Below are 16676 nucleotides of genomic sequence, written 5' to 3'. Positions count from 1 at the left end.
ATCGTAGGCGAGCTGGACGAAAACTTAATGGGCCTATTGCTGAATCTATCAAAAATGAACAGATTATCACATTCTGGCTCCATTAAACCCGCTCTTTCAGTACAAAACCAGTGCACCGGTCTGCTTTACTCCCAAGTATCCAGCCTATGCTACCTAACAGCACTGAAATGACCACTCTAGTCCCTGGTTCTGCATCCTCTCTCTTTAAATATAGAAAACGGGAAGCTTCTGAGTTAAATTAGAAACTAATGCTAACGACAGTAACTAACAAGAGCTGCTAATATTCCCTGCAGGAATCCCAGGCAATACAGTAAAGGTACAGGAAACTTTAAAAGTCCACGGCATACTGAACTACCAGTGTGACATATGAAGATGTGGTTTTTTTCTGACATAGCACACGTTCACTTTTTCAATACAAATAATTGATTATTAGAATAGCCACTACTTGTCCATGTTCCAGCTTGAACAGAAACGCAGTTTGGTTTAATCAGTATCTTTAAACCTCTTTGCTTGCCCTTTGATTAATCTAAGTGTTCTCATATACGTTTCCTCACTTTCTTCAAAACCCAAAGCTCTTTAAAACTGCTTGAGAAACTATGAACACATGCATCATTTCATTATAGTATAGATTTCTAAAGATAGCTATGGTATACAATGACACTAAAATACCACTTTGTATTACTAAAATACTGATAAAAAGTAGATGCTCCCCCGCCCCATTTGTATATTGTGAAATTTTGCTTTTAATTTTGATAATTTCTTTGCAAGATTCCCAGCAAGTTAACAAAAAATCTTAAATGATACATTAATTCAAAAAAACTTTCTCAAAAGCAAAGGTGACAGCTAATGAGCAAAGTGTTCCACACAAAGAACGCTCTGTCACAGCCAGTTCTTGGAAAAGTTCTAGGGAAATCCTAAGAACTCACAGCAATCAAACGAGAAAGACACTCCACAGTACTAACACGGCTGGCAAGCAAACGCTAAAAAACTGTGCTCAGCCAAACTGTGGATTCTCGATCTGCATTCGATTATTTTGAGAGCTTGCTTGAATTGGACAGTTTTAGTTTTATTTTTATTTCCAGAAACATGCTGCTTCCAGCGAGAAATGCCCTAGGAAGTGGTAAAAATGGAGAATATCAGCCCTGCTCTGCATAGAGCAGCCTTGGTTTGTTTCTCTCAGCACAGACAGGACGAGCCTGCAAGAGCCAGCAGCGGCTCCTCCAGCGCCTGGAGCGGGTTCTCCATCGCTACCAGCGCGTTGAGCCCGCCGAGCGGGAAGCTCCCCCGCGGGGCTCTGGGGACCAACCCTGTGCGGCCACACGCTCTGACATCTCACTCGACCTACAAAACCGAAGCCGCATTCCTCCAACGGCCGCCAGAGCTTCCTCCTGGCTCCACAGACCAGCGTTTCCACCCCTGCACACCACGCAGCGCTTTCGTCTCGGTCCGGCGCGGATCCCGGGCCCGCGGCCGCGCAGCTGGGCCTGGTTTTACCCGTCCGCACCGCGACAGCTCCCGACCCGGGTGCCGGAGCCGCGGCCCGGCCGCCGTGCGAGCGCAGCGCGGGCCGCCGAGCGCTGAGCGCAGCCCGCCCGGCCCCGCGGCCCCGCCCCGCGGCCCCGCCCGCCCCGCTGCCGGCGGCGCGGCCCGGGGGCGGCTGGCGCTGGTGGATCCCGGCGCTGGTGGGAGGAGGAAGGCGCTTTGTCCAACCAGGACTTGGCAGCTTGTTGCGGGCTTGCCTTTTTTTTCCCCTCTTTTTTTCCCTTCCAGGATGTAAGTGCCACAAAGGAGCTGAGGTTCAACTGAGGCTGCCTCAGCCTCGCGTGAAACGACGGACTCCAAACCCTAAAACCGGAATGCTGAGCTCTCCCCTCCGCCAGAGGAAAGCGCTGCTGTGCCTCCCCCGGAGCATGGTGCGGGTGCGCAGCCCAGCCCCGGCGGCCAGGCTGTGAAAAGGTCTTGAAGGAAAACGGAGAAAAGAACAGAATTTCGCAGATCACCAAGTGACTTCCTCGTCCAGCCCCAGCCCGGCGCACAAAGCCGCTCAGCTGCAGGCTCCCGGCCACCGCGCCACCCGGGCTGCAGCGGCGGGGATGTCACCGGCGCCCCGGAGCGCGGGGCCGCGGGCGCGCACGGACTGAGGCCGCGGAGCAGGTACGGGCGGAGCGGGGCGGGCGGGGCCGCGGGCGCCGGGCCTGCGGGAGCGCGCGGGGCAGAGGCGCCGCTGCTCCGGAGCCCGCGGGGCTGGGGGAGGTACAGGGGAACAGGCAAAGAGCTGCAGGAGAGCTGGGGCGTTCAGTGGTGCCAGGCAGCGAGAAGCCTTCTTGGCCTTATTTTCAAGAACATGAAATCTATTTTTAAAGTCTCATTTAATTCTGCATGTAACTTTGGGCTTCGTGCTTCCTCAGACTTGCTGAAAATGCATATGCCTTTCAGACAACTCTGTAGGACGTAATAATTTCTGTGACTTCTCTAAAGGACTACCTGTATTAAAAAAGACGAAGTCTGCATTAATTTAAAAAAGAATGTAGCATTTATGAGTACCTTCGTGTAAGCATTAAATAGCTACTGTATGGTCTAACTACTATTTATTATTTACTTATTATCATTTATTTCACATTTATTAAAATGTGAATCTGCTTAAGGGCTACTATATCCAATGTGCACACACATATATAAGCACACACAGCATGAATACTTCTTGGTAGGGATTAGATTAAGTGAAAATAAGGTGAGGCCGCTGTTCAGGGAAGGAACAACAAAAGCAGTGCTCTCAATAATTACATTCCACATCTATGACAGAACTTCAGTAAAGCACAAAGAACAATCCACAAACAACACAACGAAAATTCTTGGTAGTCCAGAAAGCAAATTTGTACTTCTTGTAACTAAAAAGCCTCTCTTCTGCCAAACCTTGGAAACAGACGTTACAGGGCAGCCAAAGATACAAAACCTTTTGAAGTTTCTTGCAGCACTTGATAGCATTTCAAAACAGCTCTCCAAGAGCTAATTAAGATACTCTCATGCTGAAGTCTCGCTTTCGTCATCCATTCCCCCCAGTGAAAAACGTATTTCCTTTTAAGAGAATGCACTCGTCCTTGAGCCAGTTTCACCATGATTTTAAGCGGACAGAAAAGCTCAGTATATGACGCATTACAATAAGAGTATCTAAAGCAGTTAATTGGTTTCTGTCAGTGTGGCGCTGATTACGATGGAATCAAATAACTAGTGGCAAAAATCCAAAAATCATTCCCCACACAAGTCTGGAGTTCAGTTTTTCAGCTTCGCTTTACATCGTGTTTCCACAACCGAGACCGCACGCTGCTGCGTGTCAGCCCTCCCCGTCCCTTCGTGCCCACCCTGGAACGCCAAACAGGACGGGAGCGCTTTCCCGAACGCACACGACCCTGCTGCGCTTGCACCGAGTCGTCCACAGCATCACTCCATCTAAAAACCGACCGCTGTGCGTTAACTCTGAAAGAAAACCTACACCAGCGCAAGGCCCTCTCCTTAGAAAAATGAGCAAAAATTTATAAACCACATTGAATATGGAGACTACCTGAAAAACTGAGAGGATGGATTAGTATAATTCCATGCAAGAGAATGTTTGGAAGGAGTAAGAACAGAACACGACCTCTGAGAAAACAGGCAGGGAGCGCGGAAGAAAGCGAGCAGCTTCAGAAAATTCGTGCTTATCTATCTTATCCCAACGGTGCTGTGACACCCGAACATCCCGCTCGGTGCACGTCCACACACACCCACACCAACGGACTCCGCAGAACCAAACCTCACGTTTGCTAACAAAAACCAAACCCTCCGATGTTCTCATTGTGGGGTTTCACATTTCCAACACCCTCACTCTCCCTTTGCTTTTACAATCCAACTAAAATGTAAAGCTGCACTAATCTAAAAACCCCTTTTAATATCAAAGAGGAAAGTACTACAGAAACAGTGCAGATTTGTTGCTGGTTTTTCATGTTTCCTCTTTAGAATGAACAATTGCAATCCACTAAAGCAGTTTATCCTGTCAAGACCAAGTGCTGTAACAGCCCCCGCTAGGCGCGCACCCCTTCGCTGAGCTGGGGACGGGGCAGCCCCGGCAGGCACAGCCGCCCAGCCAGGGCCGCGGGCCGCGCCGCGCCAGGGACGACCGGCGCACGCAACCGAACCCACGGGACCGAAAACCTGACAGAGACAGTTGAGAGTGTTCTGTAAACATGAGAGCTCCAAGAATGGCATCGGAATCAACAAATCATGAAAAAAGGCACACGCTGGAATATCCACAAAGAAGTGTGTATTTTGTTAAAAGTAGCTTAAAAAAAAGGGCATGGTGCTGACATTACTGCCTTTAATGCTTCCTCTTCGGGCGAGCTGATTAAACAAGAAAAGGGGCACGTAGCCTTGCCAAACGGTAACGCTTTGCATGTACAAATATTTTTGCCTTTATTATTTCAGGACCATGACAGTGATCAAACTACAGGATGGTGAAACACCTGTAGAATTTTACACGGTAAAATACTAAAATCTTGTTGAAATACCACATATAAATTTCAAAATACTGATAACAATCAAAAGGTAATCTATTCTGACTAGCCAGAATTCCCATATGACAGAGTACAGGGCAGGAAAACATTTCAAAGCAAAGCTGAAGAAAGATTTTAATTACATTTTCCCTTTAAGAGGTAGGAAAAACAATCAAATGCTGAACCATCTGACAGCCCTTTCAGAAAGATTATTTCCTCTTTTTTCACCAGATCACAGGAACATCCTCAGTTAGGCAAACAACGAATAAGGAAACAAGCCTACTTGTTATTACCGTCTCCCAGTTTCACAGACAGACAGGCCAGTCTTTGCTCTACAAGCTGAAATTTGAACCAAGCGCTTATGCTGGCTACGAGTTTTCATAGGGACGCAGCTACACTGGCAGAAGATAAACAGAAAATGAAATTGCCTGAATAAAGTCGCATATACTGCCAAATAGGGTAAACATACACCACATCGGTTTTAGGTGCACTTGCACTAGGGCAGGTCTGTCCCCACACAACTCCCGTGAAAAGTGCTTTGTTAGGAGTACACAAGTACTGAGCAGCCAGAATCTAGAAAGGAAGTTACTTCAAACTTCCGTAGTTTTCTAATTAGAAGTCTTATCTGAACTTTACTTAACATGACAGATCTTCCTTTTTAAATGTGCTCCTTTCACTTCTCCGTTGCCGGGGGCAACCCCTGGAGCCCTTCCTGTGGGACCTCAGCTGGGTGCTCCTGCTCCATGGGGGGTTGCACTGGATGAGCTTTCCAGGGCCCTTCAACCCCTGACACTCTGGGATTCTGGGATTCTCCCATTTTTTGTTTGTGTGCTTGTTTGTTGAAGTTTTGTCAGCGTGCATGAGGATAAAAGACAGACATGCTGTATTTCCAGTAATTGAAGAAAATTTGCACCAAACCTACAAGCATGCTCTTAAATAACGTAGTTTTATGCAAAGGCAAGGTTGAAAGGTCTGCAGCTATGTGAGTGGAACGTTGCCCTGGGGACAAACATCGCCCCAGTAACACGGATCCCTCCCAGTCCAGTGCAGAAGAGCTACGGGGAGCGGGAGAGAGGGAGAGGAGGCTGAGCCAGAGAAGCAGGAGGAACCGCGCTGGCTCAGTGCAGCGTACGAGCAGTTACTTGGCCTAAGTGCCACAGGAGAATACTGAAAGCCAGTGTGCTGGACATCAAATAAATAAGATCCTCCTCTCCCATGGGACGCAATTCCGATGTCCTAAGATTCTGATGTTCTCCTGATAGTAAACAAGCATTACATCCCTGCTTAGAATTGTTTCTTGGGCTTCCCTCCCCACTTCCTCCAGCAAGCTATTTTCTCCCTGGAAGATTAATCATTGAGAGTTGTTCAAACAAGCATGCTGGTTAGGACCCTCACTTGAATGCAACTGCAGAAACAAAGTGCCATTTATGTTATGTAGTCCCTCACAATAAGCAAAAAATAGGCCTCATTCTGAACACTTTGGTTTTTTAAGTGAACATGTAAAGACCTCAGAGATGCCTCAAACAGGATCTGCAGGATCACACATCATATACTGCAAATGAGCTACTTGACATTTTTAGAACTTTAACAGCACATATTAACTTACATTCTGTTTACAGTTAAAATTATATTTGTACCTGTAAGAAATGAAACTGTGATTCATATTTAAATGAAACATCTATCTTGTCTGGAAGAAAGCACTCCCCAAATCCTGCTATTTGTTATTTAGCTTCTTGTGGTTCTTGGCAGGCTTTAGATAAACCAGCAACTAGTAACTACAATTATGGCCACAGAATGATACAGCTATTCCTACCGTGTCCCCTTTGGCCAACACATGTCCATGCTGGACAAGACAAATACCTCATTTGTACACAGACGTACCAGTTACTATGCAATATTCTTCAAGTTTGAGAACAGATTATCAGTTGCAAGTTTGCACTGATTTCCTATTTGTTACTTACTGTTAAATTTATTTTAAAACAGACTTTGAAAAGTTCTTGGCAGAAGAATATTGAGCAGAACTAGAGGATCATGATGACAAGACGACTCATCTGTGTACTGCTGCTAGCTGTTGTGGGAGCTGCTGCAAGCACAACACAGGAATTTGAAGGCAATGAAGAGGAAACAGAACAAGAATTCATCTATATGAACAGATACAAGCGTTCCAGTGACACACAGGACAAATGCACTTACACCTTTATTGTGCCTCAACAGAGAGTGACAGGTGCAATTTGTGTTAATTCTAAGGAGCCTGAAGTTCTACTTGAAAACAGGGTAAATAAACAAGAACTACAGTTACTTAATAATGAACTCCTGAAACAGAAGAGACAAATAGAAACCCTCCAGCAACTGGTAGAGGTGGATGGTGGGATTGTCAATGAGGTTAAACTCCTAAGAAAAGAGAGCAGAAATATGAATTCTCGTGTCACACAACTCTATATGCAGTTACTACATGAAATTATCCGAAAACGTGACAATGCCCTAGAACTTTCCCAACTTGAGAATAAGATTTTGAACCAAACTGCAGATATGTTGCAACTTGCAAGCAAATACAAAGACTTAGAGCACAAGTACCAACATTTGATGTCAATTGCCAATAATCAGTCAATAATAATTGCCCAGCTGGAAGAACACTGTCAAAGAATGCCCTCCATAAAGCCACTGCCACAGACTCCACAGCCGCCAAATAAAGTGTACCAGCCTCCTACCTACAATCGCTTTATTAACCAGATATCTACTAACGAGATCCAGAGCGATCAGAACTTAAAGGTTCTGCCACCTACCTTACCAACCATGCCAGCAGTTACCAGTATTCCATCTTCGACTGATAAACCATCTGGTAAGTAATGTGATTGCTGGGTCTATTTTGGTTTACGCTAATACTCAGTGGGCAAGATTTTAATTGTAATAGCAAAAATGCAGACAGAACTCATTTATTTAAGAAAATAAATGCAAATGAATTCTTTTGAACTAATTGAGATTTCTTAGGTCTGGTGTTCTCTGTGTATGTCTTGTGTATTTTTAATATACTAGTTGCAATACAAGCACAAGAAGCAAGCAAAGAAATGAACTCTGAATGTCTAGCAGTTCAGACACACTGGCCCCACAGATTTTTCTCACGTTGCTTTGCAAAGACAGCCCCACCATTTGTATCAGATGCATGAGATAACAGAGCTGCAGAAGAACCTTACTAATCAACAGTCAATCACTTCTGTGCCCAAGACCATGCTGCTGTAATTAATGACATCTGAAGGGGTTTGACATTTCTTATTGAACATTCCTGAAGGTATTACAGGTTAGTTGATCTAGCACGTGGCACTTGTGCTGTGTAACTCAAAAAGGAACACGTACCTGCTCTGTCCCTCACGCAGGGCACTGGCGCTCTACGGCAGGAGCAAAGGGAAGCGAGTGGTGGAACCGCAAGGGATATTATACAGCTCTCATTAAGAGTCTTAGCAGTTCTGCCATAAGCAAGATTAGAGATCAGTTGATCTACATGATAAAGAACTAACAGGCAAAGAATCCAGTTTCACCTATGGTCCCACATGTTTCAAAAAAATAGTTCAAGTATTATGTGTCCCATACAAGAGAAATCTATTCTTCACTGCATGGGCAACATGTACTCGCTTCAGAAAAAAGACAGGGGACCCACAGACACCCGAAACTAAGACCTGAAAGAGAGGAAGGCACATGAACTGCACTCACAATACATTTCAAGGTATTGTGCATCCCTTGTTTTGTATATTATAATATTTCCATTATTAAACTGTTCTTAACTAACGAGTTCCTCACCTCACTCCCTGCTGCTCTCCCCGCCCCGCTGCGGGGGGCGCGAGTGAGCAACGGCTGCTGGCCGGGGTTAAACCACGACGTGAATGCGGATCTGTGAAGTCATTCACGTATCGTTTCTTCGAAGATATAATCACTGTTGTAAGTGCACCTGCCTTAAATATTGTTTAAAATCTATCTTTATCAGTAATTCAATGTGAAATGTTCCAGAAATAAAGTTACAATAAGAGAATCTGTTTGAAAACACCTGGTGAACACTGTACCTTCAAGAAGAGGAAAAGCAAACGCACTATCCAGCAGAAGCAAATCTGCCGCAAAAAGCTACCAGCTCAAATAGTGCCCTGCGTTAGAGATATGCTCAGCTGAATTTTGATGCAGAGTCCTCCTGTTTTGACACAGGGCCCTGGAGAGACTGCCTACAAGCATTAGAAGATGGCCATGATACGAGCTCCATCTATCTTGTAAAACCAGAAAACACAAACCGGCTGATGCAGGTGTGGTGCGATCAGCGGCACGACCCCGGCGGCTGGACGGTCATTCAGAGACGGCTGGATGGGTCAGTCAACTTTTTCAGGAACTGGGAGACATACAAGGTTAGGACAAGTGAGCAGTTTAATGTTTCCTACTCTCTACAGGTTACTGATAATTAAAAGGGTGATTCTATAGCCTGGCCAACAGCTAACTCGAAAAGCAGCTTGTGTGTTTACCCTTCCAGAAGAGGAAGCCTCTATGAAATAAGTTACTGTGGTTTTCTACTTAAGAATACACTCAGATTTACCACTAAACCAGATGCACAATATTAATATGCTCCTCTTGCTTCCTTTACAGCAAGGATTTGGTAATATAGATGGAGAATATTGGCTCGGATTAGAAAACATTTATTGGTTAACAAATCAAGGCAACTACAAGCTGCTCATAACAATGGAAGACTGGTCAGGTCGGAAGGTGTTTGCGGAGTACGCCAGCTTCAGGCTGGAGCCAGAAAGCGAGTATTACAAGTTGAGACTGGGACGCTACAACGGCAACGCAGGAGACTCCTTCACCTGGCACAACGGCAAACAGTTCACCACGCTGGACCGCGACCACGACGTGTACACAGGTACCAGCTCCCCTCCCTCGCCTCGCTGTCTGCCCTTCCCCCACTGCTTTGTTGTTGTTGCTGTCGTTTTCTTTTTAATTAAACGAAAAGGAAAAACACTTATGGTCATACACACACACAAAAAGAAATTACGTTCTTAGAGATTTGTCAGTTAGTAACTTCCGAAGCACAAACTGATGTGCAAAGCATTATAGCTACTAACACCACAACAAAAATTCTCATGGAAATATTTATCATTTACACTAAGCAAGGGTCTGTAAAATACGCTGGGGAGGCTACTTGAGACAGTAATGCCAACAGATTTTCCAGCGAGAGGGAGCAGCAGTGATGAGTCCATCTATAGAACCTCCCTACAGAGCTGGCAGAAGGCTGAAGAAGCCTAAGTTCCCGTTGTACCACATGGTACCTACACCTTTAACATACAGCTAAAGGACAAAACCGTTCTGTGCTTAGTCTGCTTGCCTGCTGTAAGATCTCTCCCTGGCTGCTGAGACTGACTCAACACCTCCTCTTGCAGGGAACTGCGCTCACTACCAGAAGGGAGGATGGTGGTACAACGCCTGCGCCCACTCGAACCTCAACGGAGTGTGGTACCGCGGGGGGCACTACCGCAGTCGCTACCAGGATGGCGTTTACTGGGCTGAATTCCGGGGGGGGTCATACTCACTAAAGAAAGTTGTTATGATGATAAGACCTAACCCAAACACATTCCACTGAAATAATTCTCCTCTTAGTTTGCTTTCCTGATAGAAAAAATCGTGTAAAGCTATGATGTTATTACCCGGAATGATCTGTTCAGAAATGAGGAATGTAAGATATTGTACATTTACTGCCAAGATGTGAGGGCTTGTATATTGTATTGTCAAGAATCATTTCAGGAAAAAAAGCTGAAGAAAAAAAGGAACTGAAATGACACAACATTCAGAACATCCCTTGGTACTAGAAGTAGTTACACTAAGCCTTTTAAAGCTGGCAGTTTAGAGGGACTGTAGATAAACTTTCTTGGTTTTATTCCCTGTAAATTAAGTTTGGATGGTAAAAATATTGCCACAACATTTAAATATTTTTGTATGTTCTATTATGTATAAATATTCTCAAATACAGGAAATATTACAAACTGTACAGCAAGAGTATTAGTATTATTATTACAAGCAATCATTTGACACAGGAAATCATATCCTTTGAACTGTGTAGCTGATATATGTACATTAGTGTGATTATTCTAATTTAATCTTCATTAACTGCCGTAAATAGAGTTAGTACGATATGATTTGATTTGGAGAGCAGATACTCAAGCCATTGCTGTTGTGATAAATCGAGTCTTCCCCCTTCACTTTGAGCATTTCAATAATCTGCTCCTAAATCAGAATTCACATTCGATTCAAATATTTTTGATTCAAAACACTACTAATTTTTCTCACCAAAATGAAGTAGCTATGGAAATTCATCCAGATTCACAACAGACAGAAGGTTCCGTATAGCCAGCGTGTTACACTACACAACGGTCACACTATCCTGTGCCTGACTTCAGTCATCACCTGCTGCGTAGCCTCTGTCATCAGCAGTGGCTAGATACAAACTAAAGGGACTATCCAACTTTGCAGGCAAATGATGGATACCAATATATAAGCTATTTAATAGCCTTAGCCGGTAGATAAAAATTATATAAAGAAGTTACCTGTAGCCAAGAGAAGTTATATTTACCATATGTCACAATAATAACATATTACTGTGAAATTATTAAACAGATTTACTCTTCTATATTTAGAGTCAGTCACAACTATGAAATGCTGACTGGGATAATTCTAATGTTCTTCCGAGGTGGGTTTCTATAACAGGTTGTTACAACACCCATTTCAAGAGCAACTACTACAAAAATACGTTACAGAACGCACAGACGAGGGAGAGCAAAAGCCTCTAGACGGTCAATATCTTCTTGGTAAGCTTGTGAGACAGTTACTGCGTGTTTGTGTCTCTGCTTGCACAGTCTCCCTTATTACCTCATCACCTTTTACAACAGTATGACGTGCATTAAACTGCCGTGTGATGTAGCATGTGTTGTATATAACTGAAAGTAGGGTTTTTAATATATTAGATTACCCCTGTAATATTGTAATCCTTTAATAAAGCAACAAATGTTATTCTGACACGTTCAGATCTCATCCTGTTTTAGTTCAGATTACTCATAGCAAAGAATATATAATCACTTAATTTCACACCACTCTGCCTCATGACTCAAATCAGCTCTGATACACAACTACTGTGTGAAGTGTCTAAATATTGAAACATCGAAAGCAAAGCAATTTTCAGCTGAGAAAAATACTAAATTTCCAAACCACCCAGGGAGGAAGAACTCTTTGAAGGTGTCCTGGTTTTGTTAAAAACCAAGTTTCTCTTTTAGCGAATAAAAAGGAGACACAGAGTTTCTTGGGCATTGTTGGTTTTTGGAGGACGCGTATTCCTGACCACAGCCAGATTGTGAGCCCTCCCTACCGAGTGACCCGTAAAAAGAACCAGTTTGAGCGGGGCCCTGAACAACGCCAAGCCTTTGAACAAATGAAGCGTGAGATAACTCATGCGGTGGCCCTCGGACCAGTTCGGCCTGGACTAGATGTTGAAAACGTGCTCTACACCGCAGCCGGAGATAATGGACTCACCCGAGGTCGACCCTTCGGTTTTTGGAGCCGAGGATACAAAGGATCTGAGGCCAACTGTACTGCAACTGAAAAGGAGAGACTGGCAGCGTATGGAGGAGTCCGAGCTGCTTCAGAAGTGATGGGCACTGAAGCACAGCTCCTCCTGCACCTCGACTGCCGGTGCTGAGCTGGGTGTTCAAAGGGACGGTTCCCTCTCCACATCATGCAACCAAAGTTACGTGGAGTAAATGGATTGCACTGATCACACAACGAGCTCGAACTGGAAGTCCCAATCGCCCAGGGATTTTAGAAGTGATTACAGACTGGCCAGAAAGCAAAGACTGGGATGTCTGCAGATGAGGAGGAAGTAACACGTGCTGAAGAAGCACCACCATATAATACGCTTTCAGAGACTGATAAGCAGTGTGCACTGTTCACAGATGGATCCTGTCGTCTGTAGGAAAACATCGAAGGTGAAAGCTGCTGTGTGGAGTCCCACACGACAAGTTACAGAAGCCACTGAAGGACAAGGTGAATCCAGTCAGTTTGCAGCAGTGAAAGCCATCCAGCTGGCTTTGGACATTGCTGAGCGAGAGAAGTGGCCAATGCTTTGTCTCTATACTGACTCATGGATGGGAGCAAATGCCTTGTGGGGGTGGGTACAGCAATGGAAGAAAAGCAACTGGCAGCGCAGAGGTAAACCCATATGGTTTACCCAATAACCTGTATGGTATGGGGGGCGATGGTTAAAGTGTAAGTATGGAGAAGCTTGGCAGATTGATTATATTACACTTCCACAAACACGCCAAGGTAAGCGTTATGTACTTACAATGGTGGAAGCAACCACCGGATGGCTGGAAACATCTGCTGTACCTCATGCTACAGCCCGAAATACCATCTTGGGCCTTGAGAAGCAAGTCCTTTGGTGGCCGGGTACGCCAGAAAGAATTGAATCAGACAATGGTACTCATTTCAAAAACAGTATTATAGACAATTGGGCCAAAGAACATGGTATTGAGTGGGTATATCATATTCCATATCATGCACCAGCCTCTGGGAAAATTGAAAGGTACAATGGTTTGTTAGAACTACACTAAAGGCACTTGGTGGTGGAACCTTTAAAAACTGGGATTCACATTTAGCAAAAGCCACTTGGTTGGTCAACACCAGGGGATCAACCAATCGAGCCGGGCCTGCCCAGTCGGAAATTCTTCGTACTGCGGAAGGAGATGAAGTCCCTGCAGTACACATGACAAACGTGTCAGGAAAGGCAGGCTGGGTTCCTCCTGCCTCAGGCAAAGGCAAAGCCCATTCGGGGCATTGTTCTGCCCAGGGACCTGGCAGCACCTGGTGGGTGATGCTCAAGGATGGAGAAGTCCGGTGTGCACCTCAAGGGGATTTGATTTTAGGTGAAAATACTCAATACTGAACTGCATGATGTGAATTGCCGCACTAACAGTGTTTAATAAGTGTCTTTCAGATCGAGACAGTGATAACGAAACCAGTGCTCGCTTCTTCGAGTGGCGCCTGACGACTTCTTCGAAGTTGATAGAGTCTTTTAACCCACAAACAGTGGTCATGAGATGCACTTGTACCATTTTTTCCTGCCCTGGGAGACTGTTGTGACAAAATGAACTTAGTGAGTTTTTCAAAGGATGATCACGATGAATTATTTGAGGTCCCTTCCAATCCCTGACATTCTGTGACCCTGTGAAATGGACTATGCAGTTTGTATCACTTTGCTAAGTGTTTATGAGAAACTGACACAAACCGACAGCTACTGTTTGGAGATTCCAAGTTATGAGGTATTGGAAAAAACAGCCCAGCAAAAACGAAAGCTAGAGCAACAAGGTCTTAAATCGTGCTGTACCCAAAACCCCTTCTGAAACTCAGTGCTCCTGTAAATTCTGAACACATCAAAAGGAGAGGAAACAAAGACAGACTTGTAGTTTCAGACGCCAGTAATGCACAAAACTTGCACGAGTCAGAGATCCTGGACAGTGCACAGCTCAAAGCTTCCACCGCATGTGATGTTCCCGGTGTGAACTGAGGTGAGCCACACCTGCCCCGCAGCGCTCTGCGGGCGCACGACAGCGGGCGACGGCCGAGCACGGCACCCACGCACACTCACCTAGGTACGGAATAGTAGGAACCATTTTTAAGCTTGTGATGTATTCTCTTGTCCTTTTATAATTATCTTCCTTAGACAGTAAATAGTCCAACTTCTCAAAGGTGGCCTTGTCTTTGCGATTCAAAAGCTACACAGGAAAAACGAAGCAGACAATACATTTTTTAAGACAAATCTGCACAACAACAACAACAAACAATAAAACTTTGAGTCACCCACAGTAAAGGAAAGCACAGCTGGGACTGAATCCATCACCATCCCCCAAACCAGCACCACGTCTGAAAGCGTGCTACCCACTAAGAAAGTGATCGCAATTCAGCATCAAGTCTTAAGCTATGAACAAATATCATTATTGTTCCTGAATAGTTTATAGCGGATCCACAAATCGCTACCTTGGAGTTTTGAATAACCTCAGCAATGTACCATTTTCAGTGGAAAAATATGTTATTATACGGTCACCAATATTCTCATAGTTTATAAGAATTGCTAAAAATCCTCTTGAAATTGAAAGTAGAAATAGCAATGGAAAGTGCTCTGAATACATGCAAATTGTGCCATTTACACAGTGCTTTATTAGAAGTATGACAACTTCCTGGAAAAAATCCTGAGGAAAGTAAATCACTATGATACTTAAATCTGTTTTCTATTACTGGACTTGGTATAAAACATCAGAAGAATATTTAGCAATGCAAAAACCCTAAAGTGACAGAGGACTGAAAACCAAACATAAAATACGCAGCTGTAGCTACTACAACACGCTGCCTGTTCCACCTGTTTTCAGAACACCAGCAATACTTTAGAGACAACTTTAAGAGCCGATCGAGCCCGAATGAGCGCAGAACTACGGCCCTGCGCGCCGGCTCCCTGCATCTTCCTCCAGAACATGCAGTTCAGCAATTCAGAAGAGTTCAGAAAACCTCAGAATTCAAACAAGACAGAAAATACAATGGTCAAGGAATAACTTACAGCCCAGGTTTTGGTCAGTCTGAAGATAGGAGCACTTTGCAGTGCTGACACCACGGACATAAGAGAATGAAGGTTATTCAATTCTAGAAGCTTCTGAAAAAAGGAAATAATTTTTAGCACACCGAAAATGGAAGCAGGATAAATTAACCCCAAAGTTCATTAAAAAAATACAACTTTCTTCATTAATAAAATACAAACTTTTCATCAATTTCATCCTTTCATCAATGACTGATGGCCCCAGAGGAGGGCAGGACAATGGAGGAGTTTGCCTGGGTTGATGAGGACTGGGTTAGGGAGCAGTTGGGCAATCTGGACACCCATAAATCCATGGGTCCGGATGGGACGCACCCGCGGGTGCTGAGGGAGCTGGCTGAGGTCATTGCTGGACCGCTCTCCATCATCTTTGCCAAGCCTTGGGAAACGGGAGAGGTGCCCGAGGACTGGAGGAAAGCAAATGTCACTGCAGTCTGCAAAAAGGGCAAGGAGGACCCGGGGAACTCCAGACCGGTCAGCATCACCTCCATCCCTGGGAAACTGATGGAACGGCTTCTCCTTGGTGCCATCTCAAGGCAGATCAGGGATAAGAGGGGCATTAGGGGCAGTCAACTTGGCTTCACCAAGGGGAAGTCGTGCTTGACCAACCTCATTGACTCTATGAGGACACAAGGTGATGGATGGATGACGGCAGAGCGGTGGACGTGGTCTGCCTTGCCCCGAGTGAGGCATTGGACACGGTCTCGCACAGACAAAAAACGTAACAGTTTACCACCGTGTTTGGTGTTGGCAACACGTAGCTGATCATCAACAAGACAAACCACTTTTAAACTTATTGGCAAAGGTGCACGATGAATCGCACGGAACTGGGTAGTTTTATTTAATCAAGAAATTCAATAGATGTCATACCTTTATCTTATTCATGTAGTACAACATAGCAGATATGCTAAAAAAGAATGTTACCCTCTGTAATCCAACAATGGTTCATAGCAGTAGTGCAGAAACAAACAAAAAAGAAATAAAATTTTTGAATGATAGCACAAGAAATTTGCACTTACTTTAGCTATTTTCACAAAATGGCTCAATATTTCTGCCCTTATTTTTAAGGTCTGTGCTGTTAATATTTCTCGTACAACCCAAAAACTGACCTATAAAGTAAACACATATAACTGAATTTATTCAAAAAAAAAGGACTGTATTAGATGAAGTATTTGCAAACTTTCATGACGCTCCAGGGCGAGACAGAGCAAGGAAAGAACAGAGTTCTGACCCCGTGCATCGTGCGACCCGAGCGGCTGCAATGGCCCAGGGGCACAGCCACCGCGCACAGACGGAGAGAAGTGGGGCAGCACCGATAACTGAACCAGCAGGCGAAACACAGGAAACGAGCGAAAATAATTGCTAATGTTGTATCATGACACATCACCAAAAATTATTAGAAGCTAATAATTAGGAACCAAGGGTCTATAGGAACAACACAAAAACATGGACAAAGCAATCGAAAACAGGAAAAGCCATTTTCAAATCTTATTTAGATAAAT

At 44.5% G+C, this 16676-nt stretch overlaps 2 protein-coding genes across 8 annotated transcripts in view; one reads left to right on the top strand and one right to left on the bottom strand.

The window, feature by feature from the left end:
* RALGPS1 (Ral GEF with PH domain and SH3 binding motif 1) overlaps positions 1-16676 on the bottom strand; it is a 60248-nt gene that overhangs the window by 27802 nt on the left and 15770 nt on the right. For 6 of the 7 annotated variants that reach the window (XM_071817206.1, XM_065853566.2, XM_065853564.2 and 3 more), the window contains 3 exons: positions 16194-16283; positions 15142-15234; positions 14179-14305 (listed from right to left, as the gene is read on the bottom strand). In XM_071817206.1, coding sequence (XP_071673307.1) covers positions 14179-14305; positions 15142-15234; positions 16194-16283 — 310 coding nt within the window. The remainder of the gene's footprint in view (positions 1-14178; positions 14306-15141; positions 15235-16193; positions 16284-16676) is intronic. The other variant, XM_071817207.1, reaches the window with a different exon arrangement.
* Positions 1669-11558, top strand: ANGPTL2 (angiopoietin like 2). Its single transcript, XM_065853860.2, has 5 exons — positions 1669-2154; positions 6507-7362; positions 8712-8905; positions 9141-9411; positions 9929-11558. Exons 2-5 carry the CDS (start codon positions 6555-6557, stop codon positions 10126-10128), a joined length of 1473 nt encoding a protein of 490 aa, XP_065709932.1. The 5' UTR covers positions 1669-2154; positions 6507-6554; the 3' UTR covers positions 10129-11558.

The sequence above is a fragment of the Patagioenas fasciata genome, chromosome 20 (assembly GCF_037038585.1).
Source record: "Patagioenas fasciata isolate bPatFas1 chromosome 20, bPatFas1.hap1, whole genome shotgun sequence".
NCBI classification, from domain to species: Eukaryota; Metazoa; Chordata; class Aves; order Columbiformes; family Columbidae; genus Patagioenas; species Patagioenas fasciata.
Note: the sequence above shows the minus strand (reverse complement) of the source record. Positions and strands in the feature narration are given on the sequence as shown.